Source organism: Ctenopharyngodon idella, chromosome 16 (assembly GCF_019924925.1).
Source record: "Ctenopharyngodon idella isolate HZGC_01 chromosome 16, HZGC01, whole genome shotgun sequence".
NCBI lineage: Eukaryota > Metazoa > Chordata > Actinopteri > Cypriniformes > Xenocyprididae > Ctenopharyngodon > Ctenopharyngodon idella.
The window spans coordinates 15991848-16006664 of NC_067235.1; the positions used below are offsets into that span (position 1 = coordinate 15991848).

A 14817-nucleotide genomic window follows, 5' to 3' on the forward strand; every position below is an offset into this window, starting at 1 on the left:
TCCCTCCATAGACAGAATTTGCAACTTGATCTTTGACGCTTCATAAAGAGATAACTGATCCAATGAATTGAGTGGTTTAGTCCAAATTTTCTGAAGAGACTTGATCGCTTGTTATGATGAACAGATTTAATTTAGGCTTTTACTCACATATAAACCTTGATCAGTAAACATAAACAGATGCTCAATTGAACTTGAATGACGCACGAGGACAAACCTCTTCCGGAAGCTCAACCGTGCTGCGTAACCACTGAGGTTCATTCTCGTGTGTTATGCAGCACTTTTGGAACGACATGAGGGTCAGTAATTAATGACAGAATTTTCATTTTGGGGTGAACTAACCCTTTAAGGTTTTAGGTGTTAAGCCCAAAGTATAGTTCACTTTTTACGCGTATGCGGGGGGTCAGTGTACAGTGCGCGTGACATGAATTTCGTCATCAGAAGAGTACGAACGTACTGTACGTGCACCGCTGGATTTTTGTAACCGCACTTACTTTGTATGCGCAGGTCGCACATGCACATTTAATTGTTTTCGAAGTAATTAGTTTATCCACAAGGTGGCAACCGTGCCCTGGGGGTGTCGATTCACAAGGTAGTCAAAGAAAAACTGCATAAACAGAACAGTGCGGAACACATGCAAGCTACAGTGACGATGGAAGCCTACGTAGACGAGAGATTGTGTGAAGAGGTTAGAAAGTACCCTCATTTGTACAACTCTAGCATGAAAGAATACAAAGGTGTTTACATGGGTTGTAACTCGTGGTGAGAGATTGCTCAAAACTGTGCATGCGTCGAACGCTTGTGTATGCATACGAGTCGAATGAAGTATACTTTCCAAGGCTGTGCATTCGAATGTGTGCGTACACTAGCGTACGCATAAAAAAAAAGAAGTATACCCAAGGCTTTAAGTTTTCATAGTAACAAAGATGTAAAATTGGACATAACTTTACACAGACATTGTTAGTAAGTGATTTTTTTCACACTAAAATCATGCTAACATGCACATTGTTTGTCTTGTGTCTGTACTTTTGAAACGGTGAGTATTTTAACGTTTACTGACTGGCCCCATTAATTTTCATTGCAAGTGCCTCACTGTTACCCAGATTTTTGCTTTTTTTAAATGGACATTCATTTTTTATGTATTCAACATTATGCCTCAAGTGCTGTTAATTGATCTTAACTTGTACTAAACCTGAAATATTCCTTTAAACTGAAATTTAAACACAGGATTCAAACCCACTCCAGAGATTTGAATCAGTCTAACGGTCCAAACTAGAGGCTGATGAAGAGTCAACCTTTTCCAGGCTCTTTAATAGAAGGTTTGTGACTCTTTCCCTTAACTTTCGGAGTGTTTCGCATCGCATGAGGCGTTAAGGTTCGTTAAAAGTTACAAAAGTGGCAGATGCCGCTATTAGCTGCAACACAGCTGGGTACAAAACATCCAACTAGTTCCAGGACCATCCAAATGTGAATTTACAGATGCTTATCCACGCGAATACGAGTGTATGCGGTGGGCGCATGAGATAGAGAAAGCAGGGATCCCAAACGGACATGTTCTCATTTATACTGATAGGGCTGTTGTATCTGACTCCACAATACTATTGCAGCATTGTGGGTAAATGGTAGACTACCCCCACCTTCTACCCGCTAGGTTGAGTCTTTAACCTTGACCTCTCGTGCCTCTGCCTCCAGTAATGAAGTCAACCCCCCCGCTCCCCATTCCCTTTCTCCCCCCGTCTATCTGCCCCCAGCTCTCCTGTCCAGCGCTCCTCTCATTCATAGTAAACACTATTGATTTTTCAGCACAGAGAGTAAAAAAAGCCATGAATTTTAATGCTACTATCTCTCCCTCGTTCTAGCTCCCTCTCTTCCTCTGTCATCCTTTCCTTTCATGCATTTTCCCTCCATCCCTTCATCCCATCTTCTTCTCTTTAAGATGTGAGGGAGGGCAGGAGTTGAACCAAGTGTGTATTTGTTGGCTATAAACTTTGGGTACATGAATGTGTGTGTGTGTGTACGGAGCGCTAGCTAACGCTCTCGTCTCTTTCACCCTCTGTGACTGAGACCGATTGATTTTGCTATAAGCAGTGTTGAGGCTATGACAGGCCAGCAGCGACAGACAGAGGAGCTCATCAACATCCAATGAACACGGAAAAAAATCTCCTTAAAAATCCCTCCATCATGCCACACCAAGACTGGAGGAGAGAGAGCAAGAGATACGGAGAGAAGGACAGAGGGTAGAAGATAAGCCTTTATAAAGAAAACCCCATTAAACATCCCAGACCGCAAACATCACAACAATAAAGAGAGAACAGACAAACAGGGCAGACTGCATTCATGAGGAACACAATTTAGAAATCACATTATTGTCTGAAATGGATGTATAACTAAAAGGATAATGAACAGACATACGGTTATTATCGCAAAATAAGGGCCACGACGCAGGGAGACAATCAGCAATAAAATAAAAATATGTATTTATCTAAAATAAACAAATAAATAAATATGTAGATATGGAACTTTAAATTGAGTTGAAATGATTTTACAATATTACCTGCATAGTATCTTGAAGCTTTCTCTAAAACATTAATATTAATATTTAAAGGATAAGTTCATGTCATTCCAAACCTGTATAACTTTCTTCTGTGTAACACAAAAGAAGATATTTTGAAAAATGTTGGACACAGACATTTCTCAAAATATCTTCTTTTATGTTCCACAGAGAAAAGAAAGTTATACAGGTTTGGAATGACATGAGGGCAAGTAAACTTTCTTTTTTGGGTGAACTATCATCTGAGGTTATTTTCACCACAGTCGATAACTGAGACGCAGGACGGCACCAGCCGCATTTTTATGTAACGAGAGATTGCGAAAACGCAATGTGATACGAGAGAAATGAAAGTAGCACTTGGTTTTAGTTTCCATTGATGATGGTGAACATTAGGAAATATCAGGCCAATGAATGTCGCGATCAACATTAGAATTTAGTATTTTGGAGAACCATAAAGTAGTTCCTCATACAATCTGCAGTTCAACATATTTTTACGACTTTAATCATTTCTGCTATTTTGCCTAAGTTGCCTCATTGTACGTCTCCTCGGATACGTTCCACAGAAAATGCGGTCATTCAGCCGTGATCCCTACAGCATTCCTGGTTTAATGTCCATCTGCATCATCAGATGCTGGACACCAATGAAGCTCGTATGCATTGATGGTAATAAACTCGCAGTGCAGTTTCAGGGAATACAATTATCACACCAAAGCATGTACAAGTAAGGCTGTCAAATATAAGTCAAAACGTATTTTGGTGCTGTTTTTGGCAAACAATTTGCTCTTAAAGAAGTGATGAGAACATGCTGCATAATGGATATAAACTTAAAGTAATCTGATGCAATAGACATTTTATGTACTCAGGTGCAGAGTACAAATTGGCAAGCCACGTATTGATCGATAAACCCGGATTGAAGGAAACCCTGTTAACAGGAGCCTGTCTGGGGAGTCGGGCTCTATCCCTCCCCTCTCTCCATCTTAATTTGATTGATGATCATACTTGTCACTCAAGGCAGCATGTGGCCAATTACAAGATTTGTACGGGTAGGTGGCTGGTGGTTTCGGCTTGTGTTGTCAGTTAAAAATACTGTGTGGTTGCAAGTGCCCTTTTTGGGGTAAAACGGTATTTGTTACCTAATTTTACTGCAGCTTGTGCTGTTTTGTGAGGATTAAAGGAGAATTCACCGCAAAATGAAAACACCCTTATGTTGTTCCTAAACTGCATGACTTTCTTTCTTTTGTGGGACATTAAAAGAAGATATTTTGAGAACACTGTCTCAGTGTTTTGTTTTTATTTTTTTGCCATAGAAGTCAATGGACAGAAAAACGATTTGGTTACCAAACAATATTCTTCAAAATATCTTCTTTTGTGTTCCACGCAACAAAGAAATGCATACAGGTTTGGAACGACATGAGGGTGAGTAAATGATGACAGAATTTTCATTTCTGTGTGAACTAACCCTTTAACAGTAAATTATGTACTCAGGGAAACAGGAACTTCAGGATCCAGAAGAAAAAAACTGTTAGTTTAACAAAACTAAAGGGCATGAAAGGAGGAAGGAACAGTACAAAGAAGGAAGAGTCAACCTGTCACCTCTCTAACAGTTTATTTACTGTTATTTCATCAAAAGCATCCAGGGAGAAATATCCCAAACAATACATGCACATATTATTATAAATAATACTTACACTGTAACAGTGGGCCACTAATGTAATCTAAATCAAACTCTATCTATCATATAATTTAGATTACAATTATGTTTGAATTTTATAATTATCATAAAAAATATGAATTTATTAATAATATTAATTAATAATAGCTTATTAATAATACTAATAATTGGCATTATTAATAATCAAAACATGACATCAGGCAACCATATGAGTATGACCATGAAAAGGGTAAAAAAAAAAAAAAAAAAAGAAAAGAAAAAAGCCCTGAAAGGCATTTACTAAGCCCTGTATGTGAACAGGAGACCTTGATCGCTATAAATCTTAAATGAAATGGAGGAAGAGAACAGATTTAGGTCTTGAGCTTGTTCATGAGGAGTGAAGGACATAATCAAAGAGCAAGCTTTTATTACACATTCTCTATTATCAAAATGTGTGCTGTTACACACACACACACACACACACACACACACACAGCAGCTGCTGAAAGGACAAATTACACTGGTTTAAGCCAATTTTTCACCTAATAGCATCAAAGGGAGGAGCCGGATTTAAAATGTAGTACATTGCTCTGTCAATCCATCCATCTGATTATCCCACGCGGCAATCTGAATACTTCTCCATACATCAGTTTGTCAGTAATGCCACTATGTACCTGCCATGTCAAATATCAATACATTCATTCATGTGTATTTATACTCATCTTTCAGTCTCGATCCCTCTGTCCATGTATGCACACAAAACATTTCTGTGTCTGAGGCAAATATAACAATGTCTCTCTCTCTCCCTCTCCAACACATGTGCACATACACACACAAATACACATGTGCAGCCAGATAATCACACTAAATTAACACAGCAGTGGAGAATCTGTGTGAGTGCTGCTGTACTGGTAGGGGGTGTATTGACCAGGTGCTGTCTCTCACAGATGTGTTGATTAAGGGCCTGTCTGAACACTTCTCCTACTTTTGCGCCATCATGTAGCCACCAACACCTCTAGAGTGTGTTTTTGTATGAGAAAGAGAGAGGAGGAGGCAGAAAGAGAGATTAATAATGAAAAGCTAAATAATAATGTTAAAAAAATTAGGTGAGGTTGGAACAGTCTAAACTTAATGCTGCACCACAGCGGCTTGTTTTTAGTTGACCGCACGCAAGAATCAACACAATCACTGTGCAGTGTAAGGCAGTGTTTCCCAACACTTTTCCTGAAGGCAAGCCAACAGTACACATTTTCCAACTCTCACCAGATTAAACTCATTAGTAGAGACTCCAAGACCAGATATGGATGGGTCAAATAAGGGGAATATCCAAAATGTGTACTGTTGGTGTGCTTCCTGGAAAAGAGTAGGGGAACAATGGTGCAAGAGGCCATTCCCACAGTTCACGTTTCTGCAGTCCACTGTTTTCCTATGTAAACAAGTTTAGCAGTGTCCCATGCATGATGCAGCATTCTAAATATGTGGCGCTAAAGTTAAAAGTTGTTCAACTTAAAAAAGACCAATCACAATCCAGTATGCAAAATTACAACATCTTCAGGTTCAGTTACATTTTGAATGTCGTTATACCAATGAGTACGTTTTCAAGCACAACAAAATGTAATTATGAAAAATTAGTTCATTAGCCCCCGGTTTCACAGACAAGGTTTAAGCCAGTCCTAGAATAAAATGCATGTTTGAGCTGTTTCAACTGAAAGCAACTTGTACTGACATAACTTAAAATATGTCAGTGTTATTGTTCAAGATGCACACCAGCAATGTTTTTATAGTGTTCTTTTATAAAAGCTACTTAAATATCCTAATTGAACTAATGCTTAATCCTGGTTTAGGCTAAGCTCTGTCTGTGAAACCGTGCCTATAACTTGATAACACAAGAAACCAAAGTTTACATGAATTTAAAATTCTTTTTTCTTCAGTCTTGATGTAAAAACATAAACTGTTTATGTATATGAAGTGACAAAAGAACACAATGTTTAAGCTACATGATTACGTTTAAGCTACATGATTCTTTTGTCCGAACCACTGATTCGAAACAAAAGATTCGTAAAGCTTCATGAAGCAGTGTTTTGAAATCTCCCATCACTAGATATTGTTGAAAAGTCGTTATTTTGGTTTTTTTGCCGCACAAAAAGTATTTTCGTCGCTTTATAATATTAAGGTTGAACCACTGTAGTCACATGAACTGTTTTAAATATGTCTTTGAAAGTGTAAATTAACTTGCTGGCAATGGAGGCCTCACTGAGCCATCAGATTTCATCAAAAATATCTTAATTTGTGTGTCTCTTACGTGTGTGGAACGACATGATGGTGAGTAATTAATGATATAATTTTAAGTTTTGGGTGAACTAACCCTTTAAATTACAGAAAAATAAAAGTAATCCCTTACTTTACTCTTCAAGGGAAAAGTAATTAAATTACAGTAATTAATTACTTAGTAATGCATTACACCCATCACTGCTTCTTATTAAGTACAATCGGCATAAGACTGTGCATGTAAATTCCCTCATCTTAATTTCTAAGTTCACAATACGCTCTAAAAAAAAAAAAAAAAAAAGGTACAAAAGCTGTCACTGAGGTGGAACCAATTTTTAAAATATATATCTTTGTACCTTATTTACCCCTAAAGGGTGCATATTAGCACCTCAAAGGTACATATTACTAGTTAAAGTGTACATATTAGTTCCTAAATGGTACATATTAGAATCTTTTGAAAGGGTTTTGTCCCAGTGACAGCTTTTGTAAGTTTTTTTCTGAGAGTGTAGTGCACGAAAGGACATTTAGTGATTTTGGCTGAATTATTTGAAGTTTAATATTTATAGTCAGAATGTTTGAGGAATATCAGTACAGTGCAGTCTTGCAGGCACTTGTGAGTCACTTTAAGCTTTAAATATATGATGGAGAGTTTAGTGTAAAATGTTGATCAGCAGTTTATAGACGAAACTCAAGATGTCTTTCTGTTTGTATATACTCTACAGTATGAAGACACAATCGCACAAACTTGTGTGTGTGCTTGTAATGGTCACTGGGAGGAAAGAACTCCAGGGAATTTCTTACAGAGTGAAAAGCAGCAGTGCTAATGAGGGAAAGGGTGCCGTCAGTGTTAATACTCTACAGAAGGTCAACCCACACAGATGCAAACACATTTCTCCTCTGCCGAAACTAACAGTAACTAAAATACCTGTGGGACTACTGTCACTAAATGAACATCATGACGACATGGGCATATCAATCAGAGCAAGAGATGGTGGAAGAGTGTGTGTGCGAGAGAGAGAGAGAGAGGAGTGTAATGCAGTAGAACATTCTGTATTGACATCTTCCTTATATCTATTGATTCCCCATTATGTTACAAACAAACCCAAGCTGACATTTTGTCATTTGCAATCATCTTAACACCAGGACTCGCCCTGATCTATAAACACACTTTCTTTCACATTCGCTCACACAAACACAACATTTAGCTAGCAAAAAATAAATAATAGCTACAAAAAAATATAGATTCCATTTCTGCCAACTGTCACCTGTCATTGCATTTTATTTACACCAAATTATTATGACAATGAGACAATTATCTATATATTTAGTTATAGTAGTTATTTCTCTCTGTCGATAAGCTAAAAAACATATTTTTTGTCATGTCAGTAAAGACAGCAGAATGTTGCTTAATTGTTCACTCTTTCTTTCTCTCTCTCTCTCTCTGCATGTCAATATTCTCTCGTCCTCCAGGACCTGCCTGTTACTGTAACACACATAAAACTTTAATGGAGCTGTTAATGGCAATAATTCCCGAGACCACTTACAAGAATAGGTCTTGATTATCTCTCTCTCTGCCTCCGTCCATGTCTATATCCGCTATCTAATGGGAATAGGGTGTAATAGCTGCATATATTAGTAACTGAATAATAGTTAAATAGGTTCTGCTCTCTCTAATGGTGATTAAGAGGCTTTGATGAGATATGCATATTTCTGCTGGTCGTAATGGTATTTGACAGCATGAAATGAAGAAATGAGGACTGCTGTTCCCGGATTTTGCTGACTGTGAAATTACATAAACAAAGGTTTGTCTAATGATTGATCAAACTATTTAGGCAAACTAGAATTTGTAAAGTTTTAATGAAATATTTTTCCATCCATACGCCTATCACTTCTATGTGAAATAAGTGTCAAGTATGAATATCTAAACAATAAAGTTTACATGCAGCCTTGCTTATCATTCGTAACTAATGGGCTAGACAACTGCATCCATAAGCTGAGTCTAGAGCTCAAGATCACCTCTCCCTCTCAAACTCGGTTTTCCATACTCGTTCCCATTTTTCACTGTCATCTGCACCTACTTTCCTTTAGTGGTCCACAGCTTTTTCTTTTTCTGCCCTCTTTTTTTTTATCTTCTTTTGACACTCGCTATTTTTCAGTGAAAGGGGCATGAAACTCCTCCTCCTCTCCCTTGGCCCTGTTAATCTCTGAGGGGAAGAGGCTCATTATCCTTCCCCTTAACCATCCTGTATCATTCTTCAGTCCCAAAGCCTATGAAAACCTGTAAGACTCCGAGTTAAACAAATTATGAAATGGTAAATTTATACAGCTAGACAACAATGCAATCCCACATATAGGTAAAATGAGTTTGCAAAAAAAAGTCTGAACAAAAAAAAAGGCACAACACTTTCCACTCTGAATGGACAAAATGGATGAAAGAAACATTTGAAGACCTTTTAAACATCAGCTTGATAAGGAGAAAGATCATATTTGCATATGGGCAGATGCATAACTTTTCAATAAGTTGTTTTTTTCTTTTTTAGGGAGTTTAGATTGAAATTCAAATAAATTTTAGTAATTGTATCTTACATCCTGCAACTTTTTAATAACCATTTGCCTTCATTTCAAATAGTCCTGTATTTAAAATATATTTTTAAAAGTAATATTATTATTCTAAATATTTCATGCAATCTTTTAGTTTATATGAGCTCATTAGAACTGCATGAATACTATAAAATAATTAGCAGTTTACAATAGACTTAGATGGAGCATAACATTTCACACCAAACAACATATAAATTTCCCCATATAAGAAATAATAGAAAATACTTACTGCATAAAATATACAGAAAATAATTTCTGTATAAAATTATTATTTTCATTGTGTTCTCAGACTGTCACATGCCCAGTAAACAGCAGCTTGCTTATGCAGTTATGCCTTCTCAGTTCAGACTACACCCATCTCCTCCTACTCCACCCCCGCCCTCCTTCTCCATCCTCGCTTCCTTCTCTGTTTTCATCTTTATGTGGCCACCGAACAACCGGCAAGTTCCCGCAAAGAAAACAATAACGGACGAAGTCGTCCGTTTGCCCTTTCGCCCGTCTTCAATTGCAAAAGACGAGGTGTAAATCACATTATAGCCTACACGATGTATATAATCATCTATTCAAAACGCTTATAGCCGATCACACGTGCAACTGTCTACCTGACCATCACACTATACATCTATATTTGTGAGCCAAACATAAGATGTTTAAATAGCATAAATGCTCATTTCTCTGTTCTCTGTAGCTGCTCTGATTCTCTCCTCTCTCCCCTCGATCCGCCGGCCCCGGAATCGATCCTGCGGAGATCGATAAGTTGGCATGAATATTCCCAGCTCACCGCGAGTTTAGTTCGGGGGAGACGGAGGCAGAGGCAGAGGCGAGAGAAGGAGACGGACGGATGCGGAGCCCTGACGAAACTAAGCCCAACGAGACAGGAATATATTCAGAAAACACCTTAGCAAAACAAACCCGACCTGCGCTGCATTTTGAAGCGCGACAGTGCAGTGCTAGTTCTGCTGTAGACAAACTTGACTCGCGTCGGTTGGACTAAACTGAAATTTTGGAAAAGGGCGGCAAGCGCGCGACACAAACAGAAAACGGCAAATGAGGATGTTTCATTCATACGGTGAATACGGGGATTATGCCACTGAGTGGGATGAACAAGGGAGGTTTCACGGGATTCGGTAGGCTATTGGAGGGAAGAAAAGGTGGTTGTTGTGGAAGAAAACCTTACCGGAGTGAGAGCGGAGAGCCAGCGGGGACTTGAGGCGCCAGGCGTGGAGATCAGAGGCAGTTCTCGGCAAGACAAACGGCACCGGCAAAGGAACAAACATGATCCGTCTTCTTGTCTGGTTCTTATCAGATGTTCTTTTTGCTTTTGATTTTTCTTTGCAATTTTAGCTGTTGTGGCAAGATAGGCTTTTTCTCACTTAAATCATTGGGTTCCGTCTGTGATCCAGGCGTTTCTGACATAAAACTGTTTATTCATAATATTAGCGTTTATCGCTTGTAGTTTACTTTTGATCTATATGCATAGATACGCAGACGCGCGCAGCCCGACTGTATTTTCCCAGCGCGCGCACACAGGCGGATAGACGGATTGAAACAAGACAAACGTGGGTTATTTCACTATCACTTCACGTTTGTCTATTCGTTTTGGTATTAAGCTACAGTATTTGGTATAACTGTTCGATCTGCTTGCCGAACATATATGTATCTGTCACTCAAAGGCATATAGGCTAATTACTACTGTTTGCGAACATTTATAACTGCATATTTCGATTCTCCCGTTGTGAACTGTAGTGTTTCTGTCCTTGTCGACACTGACCACTGTATGTTCAGCTGGCCTGCTGCTTCGCCCCTGGGTTGCAGTCGCTTTAACTTTGGTTATCTGCTTGTAAAATAAACTGACGTTTCTGCATTTGTTCTAATAAAGAAAAAACGATTTCACACCCTGACTGTATAACGTATAAAAGACAGCGGATGTTGTTATTACTTGGATATGTGGTGCATTTTTGGTGAATTTATTTGGTCTAGCTCTTCTATAGCTCTCTTCCTTGTTTTAGCAGCTACAGGCTACACGTTCATTTACACAAAGTCACTAAACGTGGTTAAAATCGTCTGCTTATTTTGCTCGTTTAAATTAAAAATCTATAGAAAAATAAGGCAACTCAACGTGTTAGCCGGATTCGCCCCTCCTCCCACGCACCTTGTCACACGCCAGTAATTAAAACGCAATCAATCGATACATGACTAAATAAGGCAAACAAATAAATAAAGCACGAAAACATCAGGGGAAAAGATCTCGTTATGTCGCTGGTTTTTAAGAACACTTGCCTATATTTCCGTCCATCCGCCTGCGTGTTTTGGTCTGTCTGCCTGTTCCCGTTATTTGGGAACCCCAATAGCTTATTCGTGCACGCTCTCCTCCCATACGCTCGCGCGCTCTGATTCCACGCTGCCCGCAACATTGAAGCGCGAGCGGAGCCGTTACAACTCTCACATCACCACCACCCCACCCCCACTCTCTCTCTCTCTCTCTCTCTCTCTCTCTCACCCTTACGGTTCCGTACAAAGGTAAAAGGTAAAATCACACATTGACTGATACGAACTACAAACATCTCTCTCCAATAATACTAAGTCACCTAATGTAAATTAAAACAGCATAACGCTCACTAATACAGCAAAACCATAGCGTTAATACAAAAAAGAAAGGTGATAATGTTTACATTTTCAGATTAAGTTCCATATGCTGGTTAATATTTTGAATAAACAAACACTTCTCTTAACCTCTCCTTTGGAAATACTTATTCATGCCATGTATTTTAGTCATTTTGGACAATGACCTTAACAAGTTCACCCAAAAATGAACATTTTGTCATAATCACTTTCATGTCATTCCAAACATGTATACATTTCTTTGTTCTGCAAAACATAAGTGAATGTATTTCAAAGAAAGTTAGGGTTCAAACAACACTGGAGCCCATTAACTTTAATTCTATAGACATTTTTCTTTTTTCCATTATCTTCTTTTGTGCTCCACGGTATAAGAAAATCATACAGGTTTGGAATTACATCAGTAGTTTTTGGGTGAACTATCTTTTCATTAATTGTCATTCATTCATGATTCATTCAAACAAGAGTACAATAAATGGCAAAATATGGGTCATGATTTTTTTTTTTTAAATGATTGTATACTGATAGTAAAATTTCTTCAGTGTATTTAATAGGGTGAATTCAGGTTGATTGGGATACTTTTTTCCAATCATCTCAATGGCAAAAAGTGCCCTAATCAACCTGAATTTACCCCTATTACCTATAATGACCTTTGTTTGAACATGCAGGCCTACTATTAAATGAAAGTTCAGTTAAGGTAGATATTCCAAAAAAACAAAAAAAAAAAACAAAGCCATATGCAAGCTGTTCTTTTCAGATTTCTAGAAACTGTAATATTGACTTATTACTTATTGGCTTATTACTGACATAACTGCAAATTGACCAAATTCTGATTATTTTCAGAATATATGCAGAAATGCAGTAATTGTTTTCGGACACACCTGAGATTCCCTTAATTTCCCTTAAATTCCCACAGACAGATTTTTTTTTCCGGCAATAAACACTGTTTATCAATATGAGGTACAGAACGAAAGCAGAAGCAGAGCCGGTGTTCTAGACACTGGAGCACCCCAACAGCACACATTCCTGATTATACTCATCAGCTCACCATTATAATACTGAAAATCTTGAAATTGGTGTGTCAGATGAGGGAGACATCCAAAATGTGTACTGTTGGGGAGGCCTCCAAGACCAGGGTTGGGAAACTCTGTTCTAGGAAATCTCGGCATGCCAGCAAACCTCCCGGGGGCCTTAATCAGCGAGCGGCGCTGCTTCTCTCTCCTACCGCCAATTCATCACGCCCTGTCAATTACAAACCATGCTGCGGCGCACTTACACACAAGATTATTGTCAATATAGATTTTTAAATAGAAAAATCTATACGCTAAACACTCCAATCGATAGGAGTAAATCGATTCCACTAGGCAGCAAAACTCTCTGTGAGCTCAGGCTCAGAAGTCTTGGCAGTGACCGAGATGCAAACCAAAACACAAATTATGCATTTTGGAATCTACTTTTATGCAGTCACAAAAAATGATGTAGACATTGTGTTGTTTTACATTACTAATAAAATACAATCATTTCTCTTGTTGAAGACCACATTGTGTTCATTTTGGGGGGTTCTCTCTCTACGTCTGCAACAAACCTTATTTTGTTCAATAGAAGGATGTGTTTCATTGTCCCTGTCCATCTCTTGCATCTCGCTATTGACAGATGACATCCGCAGGTCAAGTGAAAGAGATGAAAAGGAGTGACCGGTTGTCCCTCGCATACCCCCTTGACGCACTGAGGTAACGGGGCGCTCGGGCCCCTCCCTCCAGTACTCCTTTCAGACAAAAGCAATTATTTCTTGTAGAATATAGTGTGGTTGTGCGCATCTAAGAGAAGGAGAGAGGGACTGGAGGGAAAGAGAGAGTGCGAAATTGAGGGAGAGGAAAATAAGATGGTGTTGGAAGGATAGGGAGCTAACACCTCCTTCCTAGCTGTGCTCTCCTCTTCCAAACATACCTAGCCATTGTTTATGTGGCTACCTAGAGTAATAGGAAAGATGTTTCTCATCACATGCACACTTAAAGGGTTAGTTCACCCAAAAATGAAAATTCTGTCATTAATTACTCACCATCCTTCATTCATCTTCAGAACACAAATTAAGATATTTTTGATGAAATCCAAGAGGTATATGACTCGTCCTTAGACAGCAATTTAACCACCACTTTCAAGGTCCAGAAAGGTACTAAAGACACTGTTAAAACAGTTGACGTGACTGCAGTGGTTCAACCTTAATTTTATGAAGCGACAAGAATACTTTTTGTGCACAAAAACAAAACGAAACAAAAATAATGACTTCATTCAGCAATCTCTTCTCTTCCCTGTCATTATCCTTACGTAGCTGCCGCAGTAAGCACAGCAAAGGCTTCCGTGTTTATGTCCGAATGCCGGCTCAGTATTGGCCAAAGCTGATCACGTGACTCAGGAACCGGCCAATAATGAGTCGCTGTTCTGATATAGAACCTGGGAGCGCTGGAGAATGACACAGAAGAGAAGATATTATTTTTGTTTTGTTTTTGCGCACAAAAAGTATTCTCGTCACTTCATAAAATTAATTGAACCACTGCAGTCACGTCGACTTTTTTAACAGTGTCTTTAGTACCTTTCTGGACCATGAAAGTGTCGGTTAAATTGCTGTCTATGGAGGCCTCATATACCTCTCAGATTTCATAAAATATATCTTAATTTGTGTTCCAATGATGAACGAAGGTCTTACGGGTGTAGAACGACATGAGGGTGAGTAATTAATGACAGAATTTTCATTTTTGGGTGAACTAACCCTTTAAATATGTTCTCATAACAGTGAATTTACACAATTTAATCATTGTAGACCAAACTGTGAATGTGATATGCTTGCAAAATGTCCATACTATTTTCTCTGTTCACCCAAAAAGGAAAATTATGTCATCTTTTACTCTCTCATGTTGTTCTAAACCTGCATGACTTTCTTTCTTTTCTCCATACAGCAAAAGTCAATGGGGTCCAAAACAACACTGACTTTCAATGTAAAAATCACTAATACATTTAAAAAATATATATTTTTAGTGTTCCGCAGAAAAAAAAGGTAAAACAGGTTTGAAATGATATGAGGGTGAGTAAAAGTTTATTTTTTGGGTGAACTATCCCTTTAATACACTCCTAA

General features: G+C 38.4%; 1 protein-coding gene across 4 annotated transcripts in view; it reads right to left on the bottom strand.

The window, feature by feature from the left end:
* The window catches only part of pou2f2a (POU class 2 homeobox 2a), a 42432-nt gene extending 30284 nt beyond the window's left edge, over positions 1-12148 (bottom strand). The window contains exon 1 of one of the 4 annotated variants that reach the window (XM_051865828.1): positions 10246-12148. In XM_051865828.1, coding sequence (XP_051721788.1) covers positions 10246-10345 — 100 coding nt within the window. In that variant the 5' untranslated portion in view covers positions 10346-12148. The remainder of the gene's footprint in view (positions 1-10245) is intronic. The other 3 variants (XM_051865830.1, XM_051865834.1, XM_051865833.1) reach the window with 3 other exon arrangements.
* Between the last annotated feature and the right edge of the window lie 2669 nt (positions 12149-14817).